The sequence below is a fragment of the Castor canadensis genome, chromosome 3 (genome assembly GCF_047511655.1).
Source record: "Castor canadensis chromosome 3, mCasCan1.hap1v2, whole genome shotgun sequence".
Classification (NCBI taxonomy): Eukaryota; Metazoa; Chordata; class Mammalia; order Rodentia; family Castoridae; genus Castor; species Castor canadensis.
In genome coordinates, this window is record NC_133388.1 from 131743970 (window position 1) to 131761688 (window position 17719).

At 41.1% G+C, this 17719-nt stretch overlaps 1 protein-coding gene across 2 annotated transcripts in view; it reads left to right on the forward strand.

Moving 5' to 3' along the window:
- The window catches only part of Tmem68 (transmembrane protein 68), a 66109-nt gene extending 49154 nt beyond the window's left edge, over positions 1 to 16955 (forward strand). Inside the window, exon 7 of one of the 2 annotated variants that reach the window (XR_012446343.1) lies at positions 16217 to 16955. Coding sequence is in view for 1 of the 2 variants with exons in the window: in XM_074068673.1 (XP_073924774.1) it covers positions 16217 to 16255 (39 nt within the window). In the remaining variant the exon portion in view is untranslated. The remainder of the gene's footprint in view (positions 1 to 16216) is intronic. The other variant, XM_074068673.1, reaches the window with a different exon arrangement.
- Positions 16956 to 17719: the final 764 nt, after the last annotated feature.

Consider the following 17719-nt stretch of genomic DNA (forward strand, 5'->3'; position numbering starts at 1 on the left):
CTTCTTTTGAGAAAGTTCTGCTTAGTTCAGTTGCCCATTTCTTTATTGGTTCATTGATTTTGGGAGAGTTTAGTTCTTAAATTCCCTGTATATTCTGATTATCAGTCCTTTGTCTGATGTATAGCTGGCAAATATTTTCTCCCACTCTGTGGGTGGTCTTTTCAGTTTAGAGACCATTTCTTTTGTTGTGCAGAAGCTTTTTAATTTTATGAAGTCCCATTTATGCATCCTTTCTCTTAATTGCTGGGCTGCTGGGGTTCTATTAAGGAAGTCCTTGTGTATACCTATTACTTCCAGAGTGTTTCCTGCTTCTTGCTGTACTCACTTCAGAGTTTCGGGTCTGATATTTAGGTCCTTGATCCATTTTCAGTTGATACTAGTACAGGGTGATAGACATGGATCTAGTTTCAGTTTTTTGCAGACAGATAACCACTTTTCCCAGCAACATTTGTTGAAGAGGCTGTCTTTTCTCCATCGTATATTTTTGGCACCTTTGTCAAAAATAAGGTGAGTATAGTTGTGTGGATTCATATCCAGGTCCTCTATTCTATTGCACTGGTTTTTCATGTCTGATTTAGTGCCAGTACCATGCTCTTTTTATTGTTACTGCTTTGCAATATAGTTTGAAGTTGGGTATTGCAATACCTCCAGCATTTCTCTTTTTGCTGAATATTGCCTTGCTATTTGTGGTCTCTTGTGTTTCCAAATGAACTTTAGGGTAGATTTTCAATCTCTGTGATGAATGTCATTGGGATTTTGATGGGAATTGCATTAAACATGTAGATTGCTTTTGGTAGTATAGCCATTTTTACTATGTTGATTCTATCAATCCATGAGCACAGGCAATCTTTCCATCTTCTGTAGTCTTCCTCAATCTCTTTTTTCAGGGGTTTGTAGTTCTCCTTGTAGAGGTCATTCACATCCTTTGTTAAGTTTACTCCTAGGTATTTGATTTGTTTTGAGGCTATTGTAAATGGAATTGTTTCCATATATTCCTTCTCAGTTTGTTTGTTGTTGATGTATAGAAAAGCTAATGATTTTTGTAAGTTGATTTTGTATCTTGCCACCTTGCTATAGCTGTTTATGGTGTCTAGGAGTTTTTGGTGTCTAGAGTTTTTTGGGTCTTTAAGGTATAGGATCATATCGTCTGCAAATAGGGATATTTTGACAGTTTCTTACCTATTTGTATTCCTTTTATTTCTTCTTCTTGCCTAATTGCTCTGGCTAGTAATTCCAGTACATGTTGAATAGAAGTGGAGATAGTGGGCACCTTTGTCTTGTTCCTGATTATAGGGGAAATGGTTTCAGTTTTTCACCATTAACTATGAAGTTGGCTGTAGGTTTGTCATATATAGCCTTTACAATGTTGAGATACATTCCTTCTATTCCTAGTTTTCTTAGAGCTTTTATCATGAAGTGGTGTTAGATCTTGTTGAATGCTTTTTCTGCATCTATTGAGATGATTAAGTGGTTTTTGTCTTGGCTTCTATTAATGTGCTGTATTACATTTATAGATTTGCTTATGTTGAACCACCCCTGCATCCCTGGGATGAAGCTGACATGGTCATGATGGATGATCTTTCTGATGTGTTGTTGGATTCGGTTTGCCATTATTTTATTGAGGATTTTTGCAGCGATGTTCATTAAGGAAATTGGCCTGTAGTTCTCTTTTGGAGGTGTCTTTGTCTGGCTTTGGGATGAGAGTAATATTGGCTTCATAAAATGAGTTAAGCAGTATTCCTTCCCTTTTTATTTCATGGAACAGCTTAAGGAGGGTTGGTATCAGTTCTTTAAAGGTCTGATAGAATTCAGCAGAGAATCCATCAGGTCCTGGACTTTTCTTTTTTGGGAGACTCTTTATTGCTGCTTCAATTTCATTTCATATTATAGATCTATTCAGGTGATTAATATCCTTTTGGTTCAGTTTTGGATAGTTGTAAGTATCTAGAAATCTGTCCATTTCTTCAAGATTTTCAAATTTATTAGAATATAGGTTCCCAAGTAATCGCTGATGTTTGTTGTTATCTCCCCTTTTGCATTTCTGATTTTACTGATTTCAGGTTTTTTTCTCCTCATTTTAGTCAGGTTTGCCAGGGTTCTGTCAATCTTATTTATTTTTTCAAAGAATCAGCTTTCGTTTCATTGATTGTTTGTATGGTTTTTTTGTTTCTATTTCATTGATTTCAGCCCCTATTTTTATTATTTCTCTCCTTCTGCTTGTTTTGGGATTTGCTTGTTCTTGTTTTTCTAGGAGTTTGAGATGTATCATTAGATCACTGATTTGAGATCTTTCTGACCTTTTAATATATGTACTCATGGCTATAAACTTTCCTCTTAGGACTGCCTTTGCTGTGTCTCATAGGTTCCAGTAGGTCATGTTTTCATTTTCATTAACTTCCAGGAAACTTTTAATTTCCTCTTTTATTTCATCAGTGACCCATTGATCATTGAGCAATGTGTTGTTCAGCTTCCAATTGTTTGCATGTCTTTTACTGTTGTTTTTGTTGTTGCTTTCTAGTTTTAATGCATTATGATCAGATAGAATGCATGGGATTATTTCTATTTTCTTATATTTTCTGAGGCTTGCTTTGCGCCCTTAGATGTGATTGATTTTGGAGAAGGTACCAGAGCTGCTGAGAAGAATGTATATTGTGCAGAGGTTGGATGAAATATTCTGTAGACATCAGCTAGGTCAATTTGATCTATGGTATGGTTTAGATCTAGAATTTCTTTCGTAATTTTTTGTTTGGATGAACTATCTATTGGTGATGGGGGGTGTTAAAGTCTTTCACTACCACTGGGTTGGAGTCTCTATATATTTTTAGGTCCTTCAGCGTATGTTTGATGAAATTGGGTACATTGACGTTGGGTGCATATAGGTTAATTATTATTTCCTTTTGATGTAGCTCCCCTTTTATTAGTATGGAGTATCCTTCTGTATCTTATTTGATCAATGTAAGTTTGAAGTCTATTTTGTCCAAGATAAGTATTGCTACCCCTGCCTGTTTTGGAGGGCCATTGGCTTGGTAAATCTTCTTCCAGCCTTTCACCCTCAGCCAGTGCTTGTTTCTGTCAATGAGATGGGTCTCCTGTAGGCAGCAGATTGTTGGATCTTCCTTTTTAATCCAGGTTGCCAAGCAATGTCTTTTGATGGGGGTATTGAGTCCGTTAACATTCAGTGTTAGTATTGATAGGTATGTGGTGATTCCTGTCATTTAGTTGTTTTTGTTGTTTAAGGGTTTGATTGTGTGTAGCTGAATCAATGTTACTCTCTACTTTCTTGCCTTTTCTTCTCCTGTGGTTTGGTACTACCTACCCTTTCATGGATTTGTTTGCTTTCACTTTCTGTGTGCAGAATTCCTTGAAGAATCTTTTGTAGTGGTGGCTTGGTGGTCATATAGTGTTTTAGTTTCTGCTTATCATGGAAAACTTTTATTGCTCCATCTATTTTGAATGATAGTTTTGCTGGGTAGAGTATCCTAGGGTTGAAGTTATTTTCATTCAGTGCCTGGAAGACCTCACTCTATGCTTTTCCTGCTTTTAAGGTTTCCATTGAGAGATCTGCTGTGATTTTGATAGGTTTACCTTTGTATGTTATTTGTTGTTTTTTTCTCTCTTACAGCCTTCGGTATTCTTTCTCTATTCCCTGTGCTTGTTGTTTTAATGATAATATGTCATGGGGTAGTTCTATTTTGGTCAAGTCTGTTCGTTCTCCTGGAGGCTTCCTGTTCCTTAATGGCCATAGTTTTCTCTAGATTTGGGAACTTTTCTGTAATTATTTTGTTGAATATATTACTAGTTCCTTTTGCTTGCACCTCTTCTCCTTCTTCAATGCCCATGATTCTCAGGTTTGGTCTTTTGATGGAGTCGGTGAGTTCTTGCATATTCATTCCTTTCATAGGACTTGAGTTGTTTGACTAATAGTTCTTCAGTTTTTCCTTTAATTACCAATTCATCTTCAAGTTTTGATATTCTGTCTTCTGTTTGTTCTAGTCTGCTGGAGTGGCCTTCCATTTTGTTTTGTATTTCTGTTTCATTCTTTTTTTCTGAGATTTCCCATATCATGGGTAACTTCCTCTTTAATATTGTCAATTTTTGTCCTTAACTCATTCATCTCTCTATTTATGGTATTTTCTGGTTCACTTTGGTGTTTATTTAGGGCTCCTATGATTTCATTTAATTTGTTTTTGTGTTTTCTCATATTCTTTATTTTTGTTGTCTTGGGATTTCTTGAGTGCCTCCTGTACATTTTGGTTGACCATGTCTAATAACAAATCTATGAAATTCTCATTGATTACTTGCAGAATTTCTTCTTTCAGGATGTTCTTGTGGGCTTCATTGTGTTCCTTGGTATAGTTTATCTTTGTTTTGTTGGAGTCTAGATCTGTATATCCATTTTCTTCATTTCCCTCTGGATCTGTATTAAATTATTTTGGGGGAGAGAATGGTTTCCATCTCTTTTTCAATCTTCCCATCATTCCACTTGGTACTGTTTCTGTCCCTGTCTATGTGTAATTTAGTATTAGCTAACTTACAATGGTAAAACTAACAAAACCAAGAAAGAAGGAGAAAAAAGAAAAAGAAAGAAAAAAAAAAGGAGAACCAAAGAAATCAACAGGGAGAGATGGTGGACAATCAAACAGTGAACAAGACAAAAAAAAAAAAAAAACCACTTAAACAAAAGAAAAATGAAAAAAAAAAGAAAAAAAAAATCCCTGGTTTAGGAACAGTAGAATTTCAGTCTTAGTAGTTCTGTTGTTATTCCTTTAGCATCCAGTCCTGTTTGTCTGCATCTCCTAGGCAGGTTTGGAGCCGGCATCTGGTGATGCTGGAACCCTCCTGTGGCAGGTAGCAGGTATGGTGGCAGGCCGGCGGGGGGCGGCCTGGTGGGCCTGCAGGGTGGAGGCAGCATGGGGGTGGCAGCCCACCTGTTCTTTCAGTGTTTTGTGATGTGGAGAAGCCTTCCACAGCTAGCAGTTCAGGGTGCCAAAGTTTCAACTGTCCCAGGTGCTTTACCTCAGCCAAGTGTGTCTCCAGCATCTCAGCAAGGTCCCTGGTTCCCTGAGCTCATGCAGTCTCTGTCTGTGTCCCAGTCACCATTTTCCAGAGTCATTTTCCATCAGATTATCTGTAAATGTTTCAGAGGGATCAGAACTGTAATGACAAAACTTAAAATAACTATGGTTAACAATTTAGCAATTAACATAACCATCTAATTACTTTTAATTGTATGTAGTATCACTAAATCTCTCTTATTATAATTGGGAACATATGCACAAACTTGTTAAAAGAAGCTAAGACACCAGTTTGGTACAGTGTCTTTTTAAAACTCTATTTTAAAAGGTATACTCTTGAATACAAATCACATCTACATACAAAGAAGCCAGTAGCAGCATCACAGTTTAAACCTTGAATTTGGTTAGGTAAAGTATGAGGTTAGTAGTTGTCAATACTGCCAATACAATACTGTCAAAACCCCCAAATTTCCCATCAATTAGAGGAAGGTAATGTCAAAAATCCTAGCTACCCCCCATTTTAATGCTCAATCACGTCATATATATATATGTGCGTGTGTTTGTGTGTGTGAATGTATATATATATATATATATATATATATATGCATATGTATATAGCAATATTTATCTAGCCAATGTCAGATAAACCAATGTTTATCTGCCAAAAGATGTCAGGCCTAAATGGCAGGACTTTTAGCATTTGTCATAAAAAGCAGAAGTGTCAAAGACCTTATTAGACAGAATGTACCTTAGGGAAAAGAACTATAGCTGTTTATATGCATACACTTTTTAACTCCATAAATTGTAAGGAAATATAGGCCCCAAAATGACCATGTGGAGAGGAGTGATGTGGCCAAGAGATTCTTTATTGCCAGGTGGGAGAGGGAGAGAGCAGAGAGAGCCAAGAGAAAGAGGGAGAGAGGGGCAGGAGCTTAAATACCCCTCAGTGAGACTCAGCATGATCTGATTGGTTAGGATCTTATGGTTCATGCTGATTGGAGGTTGGGGCAGAAGGAGGGTTCAAGCTAGACTTGAGGCAGGACTGTGACCCTGGGAGGCAGGACTGTGACCCTGGAAAACAGAAGCTTAAGGTGCAGTAAGAACTGAAACCTATCGGCGCCATTATTGCCAACATTCCTCCCTTTTTTGTTTGTTAAGGAAGAGGGGGTGTTGTGTTTGCTCTGGCTTCTTCGAGTTGGCAAGGGGCGGCATAGGGGAAGGGAGGGTTAGTTGGCAAACAGTGTTGGGGTGGTGAGCCTCATGATGGTGTACACCCAGGCTCCAAAAATGAAGATTTCCTCTTCCCTGAAGTTGATGAAGGTCCCTTGTAGCCATAGGTCATAAACAGTCTCAAACCAATCCTCTGACCTCCGCATGGTGGGTATCAGCCAACCATCCAGGTGTTTTGGAGAGGTTGGTATCCCTGGAGGTACAACTGGTTAAATTTTTGATTAGCAATAGCAGACATGCAGTATGATACAAGGGAGGAAGCTTAACAATAGGAGAGCAAGAAACATAGGCATTAGGATGGGCATTGGCCAGGAGAACCACTGTGAAATGTTGTTCCCTAGACAATTTCAAGAGTCCTCCAACTACAGAGAGAGAAATGGGTGGCCATACATTATCTAAGACCCAAATAGGAATATTAGGAGGAGCATAAAAAGGTGTCTGTTCAGGGACTACATACCTAGGGATCTGAATTCTGCAAAATCCTGTAACTGTCAGGAAAGCTGTAAGCTGTCTTATGGTATGGGGGTTGGGAAATGGAAGATTGGGTTGATGCATTTATGACTCAGGGAGTGAGTCTGTCCCTTTAAGGCCACACCTAGGTAGGTGACCTGTGGGAGGCAGGGGCTGTCAGGATTTAAATGTAACACTCTTGGATAAAAGAGAGCTTTAGCTCATTATTTTATATAAATTGACACTTTTAACCTTTTAAATGTTTGTACCATATTTAGATAAAGTATAACATAACACTGTTACAAGGTGGTCATTTAAGACACATAAGCAAATATGTAAATGAACTCTGATTTACTAGTACTTAAAGCTTGACAAGATCAGAAAACACAAATAATTTCTTTGATAAAATCTCTCTCTGTAATGTTTTTTGTAGATGTTACTCAGAGCAGAACAATATTAAGATAACCTTGTTATTTCATAGACAGAGGATTTGATTTTAGTTTGACATGACCCTAAAAATCTTTTAGGCAACTCCTAGATTATATTCAACTTTAACTTTATCACACACCGAAGTTTTTATTATACACTTTTCATACTTATTCAGACCTTTATACAACATACTAAATCCTTTGATGGCTTGTTTTTATCCCTCCTATTTGAAAAGATCTTAGGACAAATCCTTCTTTACAAAATCCCTTCTCATCCAAAAAAACCATTCCTTTTTCCTTTAACTTCTCAAAAAATACATTTATTACCTATTAATATCCTTTCCAGTTGTTTACTTTGTAACTTGTATTTTAAAATTAACTTTTATAAGAATTTTAAATTTATTGTAGGGACTGGAGCAACTAACTAGTAGCCCTTACTGTTTTAAGGAATTTATGATAGGCATGAGGCCTCATCATTCCTCAGGCTTGAGGGGATATTGTTTTAGGTGTGGAAACTGTGAGGGATTTTTGGGTTTTATTTGAATAGGGCGGGCCATCCTGGCTCACCCTACACTCATCTCATCAGTCCACACTGTGGAACCTTCTTTGTTCCTGAAGGAGGGGGAAGCAGAGATAGCTGCCTGGAGGGAGGAGAATTTGAGCTCTTAATTGAGATAGTAAATCCTGTCCCAGCAGGGACACTGAAGTTTAGGTACTATGAGGAAAGAGTAACAAAAGAGGAGGTCTCCCCAAAAGCGGGCCAGAGGCCAGGTAAACTAGTGTTCTAGGGGCTAGCCAGATTTGCCCCAAATGATAACTTTTGTCATTGGACCAGGGACCAGGAGAAAAAGGTAAAACAGAGAAACAGGCTCCACTGTCTAGGAGGAAAATGGCCTTTTGTTTTTCTGCCATTATGGCTCCTCAACATTGATGCCAAGAAGTGGAGTGTGGCCAGGAGGCTGGGACCCATCAATCCATAGGAGAAGTCACCTCGCCTTCCATCTGGTGATGGGGGCACTTAGACCTCCAGTGGTTACCCTTGCAGAGGGCAGGGTCCCTGTTGGGGGTGGGGCTGTCTCCCGGGCTGTCCCCCTTTAAGCATTCGCTGCAGAAGTGCCCTTCCTGTCCACCATGGTAGCAGGTTCAGGATACAGGCCCTAGTCAGGTGGGACCCTCTCTGAGAGCAGCAACAAGGCCATGGTGTCTCTTATCTTTTTCTCTCCTGTTAGTAAGGTCCCGGACATACAGACGTAGCCATAAATACAGACATGGCTAGCTGTATTACTTGGTCCAATGACTTTTTCCCTTCAGCCACAGTCTGAGTTTTTTACGAATATCTGGGGCTGACTGTTAGAAATTTATCTTTGAGGAGATCCTCTCTCACCTGTGACTCTGAGTCCACCGTGGTATGCTTTCTGATAGATTGTTGCTGTAAAGTTGTTATTTTACACCTGACACTCTGGAGAGCAAGTCTCTGAATTGTTCTGGGCCTCAGTTTCCTCACTTGAAGAATGAGGGGTCTGGTCTAGGTTAAACTACGTTTTTCTACTATGAGATGGCTAAAGTGATATTAATGCCACTTATCTTCTTTACCATTATTTATTTATTTATTTATTTAGTAATGCTGGGGAATTGAACCCAGGGCTTTGCACATGCTGGGCAGACATTCTCCCATTGAGCTACTTCCACAGCCCCAAATATTATTATTATTATTTCTTACTTTGGCTGTACTGGGCTTGAACTCAGGACTTTCTGCTTGTAAGCGGCACTCTACTGCTTGAGCCATATAATCATTTCCAACCTGAGTGGCCTGGGCCAGAACCCGTTGCTTTTCTAATGAGAGAAACTTGTATAGGGGACCTCAGTTTACTTTTACTTTTATAGAAAAGGTCTAATTGGAGTATGGTATTGTAATTTAAGGAACTCTGTGAAGGCCACTTCTCTTGGTCACCCAAGCATAATGAGGCCAGGCCTCAGTACAAAGCTTACATCTATCAGCCAGAAGACTGGAAGGTGCAGGTCCCATCTAGAAAGAACAAAACGTTAGGATCCTGTCTTTTAGCTAACAGCAGGCAGCCTCTTTAATAAAGGCTACCTTTTTAACAAGGAAATCATTTGTAAAGTTAGAGAAGGGCATTCAGAGGGCATTTCAGACCAATAACAGTGCCATACGGGACAACTAGTGTTAATATTTGGAGGGAAAAATTTATGCTGAGGCCAAAGGTATAGAAAATTCTAAATGAGAAATTTAGAGACCACAGTAATGTCTATTTTGTTATTTCTGGAACTATAACCTTGAGCTAACAATTGGCTTACAAGGGTCTGATGCCCTGAGGTGTGAGGTGGGGCTAGGAGCAAGACTTGTGCAAGGTGCCACTCCCTCCACACACACCTGGGACAAATGACCCTGACTGCCTAGGCCTGGTCCTGTGGCCTGTCGCCCCTCCCCTCTTCCTGTGTACTCTGCGCACGTTTATTCTGGGGAAGTGGCGGTGGGCCACAGCCATCGCCACGTGTGGCTGGCAGCCCAGGATGTACTGGGTCCTCTCTATGGATTTTCTTAGCTATGGCAGGCATTTTTGCTGTGTCCAGAAGCCGGCATCCTGTGCACAGGTGCTCCTATTTGCTTTCCCTCCTCCCCTTGTGGGGGCGGAGTTAGAGCATAAGCATGGCAGCTGCAGGTTTTTGCAAGTGCTTTTTTAAAGCAGCTGACTTAAAGTTACTTTAGACTGAGAGGCCTGGCAAACTAGTTGGAATAACTTTAGTCATAAGGTACCATGCTACAACTTTTTCATGGGAGGCAGGGTCCCAGTAAGCCCAGGGAAGGGAAGGCAGACAGAGATAAGGGACACGTGGGAGGAGATAGGTATGGTAAGCAGTGCAAGAAGTCTGTTTACATGGGGAAGGAGTAGGTTTGGAGAGGAATTGGCTGATTTAGAAACTGGTTTACAGGCTGATAGAATCTGCGCAGGGGAACAGAAAGTACAGAAGGAGGGTTTGTAGTCAGAGAGCTGGATTTAGATGGAGGTATGAAAAGGCTTGGACATAATGGAATCTCTCCCCATTGTCCCGATCACTCACAGTAGTTATATGTCCCATAAAAGGTTGGGATTTAAAGACCCAAAAAGGGGCCAGTGACTTTGGTTGTCTAAAGGATAAGTGGGCCAGATTTGAGTGCAAAAGTGGATCAAATTTTTGGTTTTATACCTGGGGTCAAACTCAAGGTGTCTAAATTATTGAGGAGGCATCTCAGTGGGGAGTCAGATGGCAGAGAAGATGTAGAGGCACCCATTATAAGGAAGCTGGTCCCGGAATGAAGAGGAGGATATTATGTACTGTGGAGCATCCTCATGCAGCACAAATATCCGAGAAAATGCAAAGCGCACGAGAACCAGCCGCCGCTGAGTTCAGGTGGTTTGCAGGCCAAAAAGGCCCGTGGAGGCTATGGGTCACCCGGTGCCGGGCTTTTCTTGGAGGGCGGCCTTCGAGGGCCGAGGACGACAAGAATAGACCCAAGCCTGTGGCAGATAGGGAGATCTTTCCCCACTGTCTGAGTCCCAGGGATGATCAGAAAGGGGAAATGTTGAAACCCCAGAGACACCAAAGGGAGAGACTGCAATGGGAGCCCAATAGGGGTGTGTGGACTCACCAAAGAATGTCCGGTGTTGGATGTGAGCAAGGGCGATTGGCAGGATGAGTCCTGGCTAGTCATGTCCTCAGAGTGGTTGTGGGGTGAGTCGGAATCGGGGTCCCACCAGGATTAGTGGGGAAACTGGCCACGAGTCATGGCACCAAATGTAAGGAACTATAGGCCCCAAAGTGACCATGTGGAGAGAAGTGATCTGGCCAAGAGATTCTTTATTGCCAGGTGGGAGAGGGAGAGAGCAGAGAGCCAAGAGAGAAAGGGAGAGAGGGGCAGGGGCTTAAATACCCCTCAGTGAAACTCAGCATGATCTGATTGGTTAGGATCTTATGGTTCATGCTGATTGGAGGTTGGGGCAGAAGGAGGATTCAAGCTAGACTTGAGGCAGAACTGTGACCCTGGAAAACAGGAGCTTAAGGGTACAGTAAGAACTGAAACCTATCGGCACCATTATTGCCAACATAAGTGGTTTTATAACACTTAGATACATGTACAAGGCATTACCAGTATTAGAACCATTAAAAGAATTTTTACTTAGTTTAAACTTAATTTCTTCAGTGTTACCTGAAAAATACGTTAGAGTTTTTGCATCTGGCAAGAGACTAATTTAGGCAGGATGCAAAGAATAGTAAATAATTTCAAATGGGTGATAAAGAGAACTTCCTCATTGAGTTTGATGAGTTTATAAAAAAAAACTTTGAAGATATGTTTACCAATGAATAAAACATCAGAATTATGAAACTGGGCAAAGGGGCAGATACCAAAAACAACATGTAAAATGAAAAGAGAACAACATAAAGGAAGACAATCAGTTGAGTGTCAAAAAGGAAACTTCTTAATATGAACTTTTATAACAAATGCAGAATTAACTACTAAATCCAAATCACACCAAGGTAAGCTTGGCTGATGCAAACCCACAGCCCATGGTCAGTTTTCCCTGAGACCTGTGTCCTTTGCTTCCTACAGGGAGAAGATGGGGCAGAAAGCTCAGGATTCTGGGGCTGTGAGTGAAGAGCCAGCAGCACATGAGCACATCAGGCCAAGGGTTGTAGTCAGCTTGTAAACTGAGAAGAATGAGGAACAAGTACATTTTCTAAAAAGATAATAAAACCAACAAGATTAATGTCTCAAATGATTATCGTAGAAACAGAGATAAGGGTGGTAAGCATAAAGTTAGGAAACCCAATGACTGAGAGTCATGGCTTGGATATTGATAAGAAATCACATCCTATACTGCTGATGTTAGCTAACAGAATGGCTTGGGACACACAGCAGGGTTGTTGTTGACCTGCATGTAGCCCCTAAAGCCCAAGAATAACAGGCTAAGTCATTGAGAGTTAATGACATGCACAACTCAGTATTTTAGGGCTAATCATCTTTAAGTATATTCCAATAAAAACTTAAGGTTTCATCATTCAATCTGAGGGTAACCTTTTGTTTGGTTTTGCTAACACCAAAAATCCCTGACAGTTATTTTGATAAAACAGAAACCTATTTTAAATACACATTAGTACCTTAAATTTTGACCTCAGAAAACTCTCTAGGCAAACTTTATAGCCAACCCAATTGCACATATATAAAATGAGCTTTAACTTCATCTTGAAACAACCTTTGTAAAAACCCAAATTTAGATAACACTGTTTTTAATAACACTCTTAGTAACCTTATACTTTTTAAAAAGATGACTCACAAATAAAAGTAAATTAAACTTTTTTACAATAGCAATCTACAAGAACACTTGGGTTAATAAACCTAATTATAAAAATGTTAAATGTAAATTGTACTCACGATAGGTTGAAACATATTATTGTCTATAATATTCTTTTTAGTTCTAAAGCAGAAGATAGTTATGCCTAGTTGAGATTAGAACTTTAGATAACATTTCAAATAACAGTTGTACACATCAACTTTATAAAAGTAGTTTAAGAACCATCCTAAAGGCATCTACATACACAGATGTTTTGACTTAGGCATGCCACAACTGTCATGTTTTTTTTTTGAGCAGCACTGGAGTTTGAACTCAAGGCCTCACACTTGCTAGGCAGGAGCTCTACCACATAAGTCACTCCACCAGCCCCAAAACTGTCAATAGAAGTGTGCATGTGTGAGTTCAAAAAGTAAAAATTAAGTGGCCACAAGTACATTGATAGGACACAGATAAGGGTATACACAGAAAGCACAAAATGACCTCCAAAACAATCACATTAATTCAGAGTGCACTCTTAAATTATTTTTTGTAGTTGTTTTTAATAGGTTAGTCAGCTAGATTCTTAAGTAGTTTATAACAGATCTTTAACACAAATACTCTACTTTTTGTCCAATTCTTAACAGATTATTGTATTAAAACTATGTTAACTTAGGGAATTTTAACCACAAGTTAGTTATAATTTTCCTAGAGGATGGCAAGGTGGTGTCACCCATGAGTTTCCTGTCCTTAGGGAGTGGCAAGATGGCACTAGACACATGGCGGCTTTATCATGGTGGCAGCATTTCCTGTGACCACATAGTGTCTCCAAAAGGGCTTTCAAATGGAATATAGAGACATGTTACATGCAACATACAGGCTCAAAATAGCAATCTGTTATGGGCAGAAAAGACATCTCCCCCTGAAAGCCAGGTGTTATTGCCCATATTTATTAATCATCTTTTTTTAGATTAGCAGGATCAAAGCACTCCCTGTATTTAAGGGTTCCGCCAAATGAATATGTTGGCTTCCCCTATGCTGGCTGGTGGAAAGGGAAAGAGGAAAATTGCCCATTGAGAGAGAAGGAGAACTTTCCAAGGCCTCAATGCATCCCTCTTATATCAAGAAAGTCTCAGTTGCAGCTCCTTCTGACCTGGCTTTCCCTAAAGGCCCTCAGCGGACATCTCCACATAAGAATTAGCGGCAGAGTCCCCTGACTTTAAGTCTACTTTTTCCCAAGGGCCAGTCTCTTACACTCTTGCATGAGGGTTCCTAAATGGGATGCTGGTTCTGAATACTAACCTAACTAGTATCCTAAAGAAGAGACCAAATAATCTAAACAAACTAAGGTGGGATTTGAACTCATGGCCTCACACTTGCTAGGCAGGAGTTCTACCATTTGAGCCATTCTGCGGGTCCTTAGTTTCCCTAAAGAAAGACTTAAAAAAACTATCTTAAGAATCTGGTAAATAATCCCATTAATACCATCAGTGAAGAGAGTTCCAGCTGCTTACTGGCAGACCCAGGGCGTGTGTCCCTGGGTCAGGGGAATGTGAGGTCAGGGTGAGTACTTTTGCATTTCTGCAGGCCATGGGGATAAGGAGAGTGCAGGTGATAGTTGGTGCCAGGTGCCCAGGGCAAACATACATGGCAACCACAGGAACAAGGCATCTGGCCCGAGGCCAGGTGTGGCTGCTAGAGTTGGTGCCTTTAGCTCCCCTGGGTGCTTGTCGCTGCAGTGGCCTAGACTGCCCTCCCTACCTACATTGGGTTGGTGGTGACACACTGGACACTACAGGATCTCAGGCCAGCACTGAGAGGCAGGGCTGGAGACCCAGGATGCAGGTGCATGGAGGCTCATGTCTCTCCCCTGTGTCTGGCGCGTGGGCGCACATCTCCTGCCCTTCCTGAGGCAGTTTAAGGCCTAGGGTTGGCTGGGTTGGGCGAAAAGGGCTCCAGTCTGAGTGCCTGGGGTGATGGCAGCTATGGCTGGCACTGCCCAGCGTCCTGGGGCAGTACTGATGGCCCTCCCTGTGTCAGGTGGCTGCCTGTGCCTGGGGATGGGGGGTGGGGACAGAAGGGCATCCTGGTTTTAAGGTGGCCTGCCTCCTGTGTTGTGTGCCCCCAGGGCATGACCTGGCAATGCAAACCACGTGTCTCAGGGCAATCCTGGACCCAGGTGCTGCAAGAGGCACCATACATCAGGGAATGGTCACAGCTGGGTCCCACTGGAACCCAAGGTTCTGGCACCTCCCAGCTGCATTTTCCAAGGGCAGAGCTCAGCCCATTCCTTTGCTTGTGGTTTCAGAGAAACAGGGGGAAGAGTGAAAAGAGATTTTACAAAATAGATTCTGGGGGCTCACTGTTTTTCCTGGCTGACTTGAAGCAAGGTAGATGGTGGAGTCTGTGATCAGAAGACTTCCAAATTCTTTGTGTCCTACCAGGAACAATCCATGGCAGGACTCATGGGTGTTAATGGAGTTTTTTAAAAGTTAGGGAAGGAAAACACAAAAGGGAGTTTGGTGGGCACAGGTGGAATTTGCAGGCAGAGAGAGCATGCTTCTTTTCTCCAGGAGCTTTTAAAACCTATGCTAACCTAAGGAAAGGAAAGAACCAGGTGATTCACATCTAATAATCAATGAGTGAGGAGGGGCTTGAGTAGGTTCCAGACTAAGTGAAGGCAGTCCCTGAGCCAGAGCGTGGTTTACCACCTTAAACTTGGAGGTGAAGAGAGATTACCTGTCATTACCTTCCTCTGTTGACCTTTGAGACAGGGTGAGGACCTGCATAGACTCCCATATACACCTGTCAATTCTCAGGTGCCCCACCCATGTGGGAGGAAGTTCCCATTCTTTCTAACTTATTGTAATTAAAATGGAGCTCTTAAGGCAGGTCAGGGAGGGGTCTCAGTCCCAAACTTTCCCTAATTCTAACCTGCCTCAAAGGGATATTTACTGGCAGCCATTGTTAGGTCAAGATCTTAGTTTTGCAAAGGAAGGCCTGACCTGAAATCAAATTTGATAGAGTAGGATGTGAAAAGCTAAAATATTCAGCCTGGAGCAGCTGTGTGTGTGTGTGTGTGTGTGTGTGTGTGTGTGTGTGTGTGTGTGTGTGTGTGTGTTTCTCCCTCTGAAGAATACAAGGCCCAGAACCTCAAGGTGAAGTCTAAAGTTCATGTTATATTAATAATAAAGTGGGGTTTCCCCTCCCTAAACACATATTCCATACATGTTCATGTTTATTAAGTACACAATATTTCTAGAAAAATGAAAATATTGATGACCATTGATAATCAATGGGGAGTGGGACTGGTGACAGGGAAACTTTTGCTTTTTCCTGTGTGCCTTTCTACTGCCTTGAATTGATCATAATGTATTTATTTTATAATAAGCGGGGTGAAGAATGTCCAATAGCAATTTTAAGGTGTTTAGTTTTCATAGAAGTAAATCATGTCCATTTTCCCCAAACTTTGAGTAAGACCCCTAAAGGGCCTGGTGTCAGTGGGATTTGGGAAGTTAGTCTTAGGGTGAATTGTTCTATGGAAATCAGGAAAAGGGGTCAGGATTTATGTCTAGGTGGGTTGGGGCAGACCTGAGAAGAATGCTTGGGGGGCTTCTAGACAATTCTTGAACTAAGGAAATTCAGCAGAAGTTAGAGTCTGGAAATCAAGTAAACATTATGCCCCTGGGAATTTGTAGAATTTGGTTCTTCTTAGCATCCCCAGCAACTGTGCAAGGTAAATTTTACCAATATTTTCATTTCACAGATGAAGGAACAGAAGTTCAGTGCATATACACCTTGCTGAAGTCCACACAAGGAGGAAGAAGGAGACTTGGGGTTGAAACCTTCTGAGTCCCCATGCTCTGACTGTGCTTCACTTCCACATCCTCTGTGATCTGTGGTTACGTTCCTCCTGAAATGCACATCTGAAGTGGATACCCTAGTCCCAATATAACTGGATTGGTATTGAATTCAACAATACTATGCCTGCTGTTGGCCTGGCTATTCTTATCTGTGAACTCAAGGTTTCATTAATGACCTGACACCTTAGATCCAGGTAGTATCACCACAGATCTTTTCACAAGAACTGATTTAAAGCCACATCAGCAAAAAGGGGATGAGGATTTACTCCTCTGAAAATTGCGCTGTACATTGTAGTCATCTTCTTTCTGCTGAACCACACTTTCATTCAGATATCTACTTCCTCTTTAGAATGCCCAGGGATACTGATCCCACTTGCCACACCAGGGGTGGCCCAGTTGGTCTAAAGATAACCTCATACCCTTGTCTCATTAATGAATAATTTTGGTCCCACCTTTCTTTGTCTCCTCTTGTAAATAAACTTTCCAAAGCAGATCTACCCTGCTGTTCTTATCTAAGCAACCTTAGGTCTCTAACTCACCACTAGCTCCCCAATTAATCCCAGCACATTTCTTATAATTTGATGCCCTGCACTGCCTTTTAAATATCCTGTGAATCCTTTGTTCAGTACCCAGATAAGGAGTGTGAACCCATCTGGGACCACGGGCATAAAATGAAATCTAAGTTTTCCACTTTTTTGAGTGTCACTTTTTTTTTTTTCCAATACCTCAGATACAATTTATTTATTATTATTTATTTATTTATTCTTTTATTATTCATATGTGCATACAATGCTTGGTTCATTTCTCCCCCCTGCCCCCACCCCCTCCCTTACCACCCACTCCGCCCCCTTCCTCTCCCCCCAACCCCCTCAATACCCAGCAGAAACTATTTTGCCCTTATCTCTAATTTTGTTGTAGAGAGAGTATAAGCAATAACAGGAAGGAACAAGGCTTTTTGCTGGTTGAGATAAGGATAGCTATACAGGGCATTGACTCTCATTGATTTCCTGTGTGTGGGTGTTACCTTCTAGGTTAATTCTTTCTGATCTAACCTTTTCTCTAGTACCTGTTCCCCTTTTCCTATTGGCCTCAGTTGCTTTTAAGGTATCTGCTTTAGTTTCTCTGCGTTAAGGGCAACAAATGCTAGCTACTTTTTTAGGTGTCTTACCTATCCTCACCTCTCCCTTGTGTGCTCTTGCTTTTATCATGTGCTCATAGTCCAATCCCATTGTTGTGTTTGCCCTTGATCTAATGTCCACATATGAGGGAGAACATACGATTTTTGGTCTTTTGGGCCAGGCTAACCTCACTCAGAATGATGTTCTCCAATTCCATCCATTTACCAGCAAATGATAACATTTCGTTCTTCTTCATGGCTGCATAAAATTCCATTGTGTATAGATACC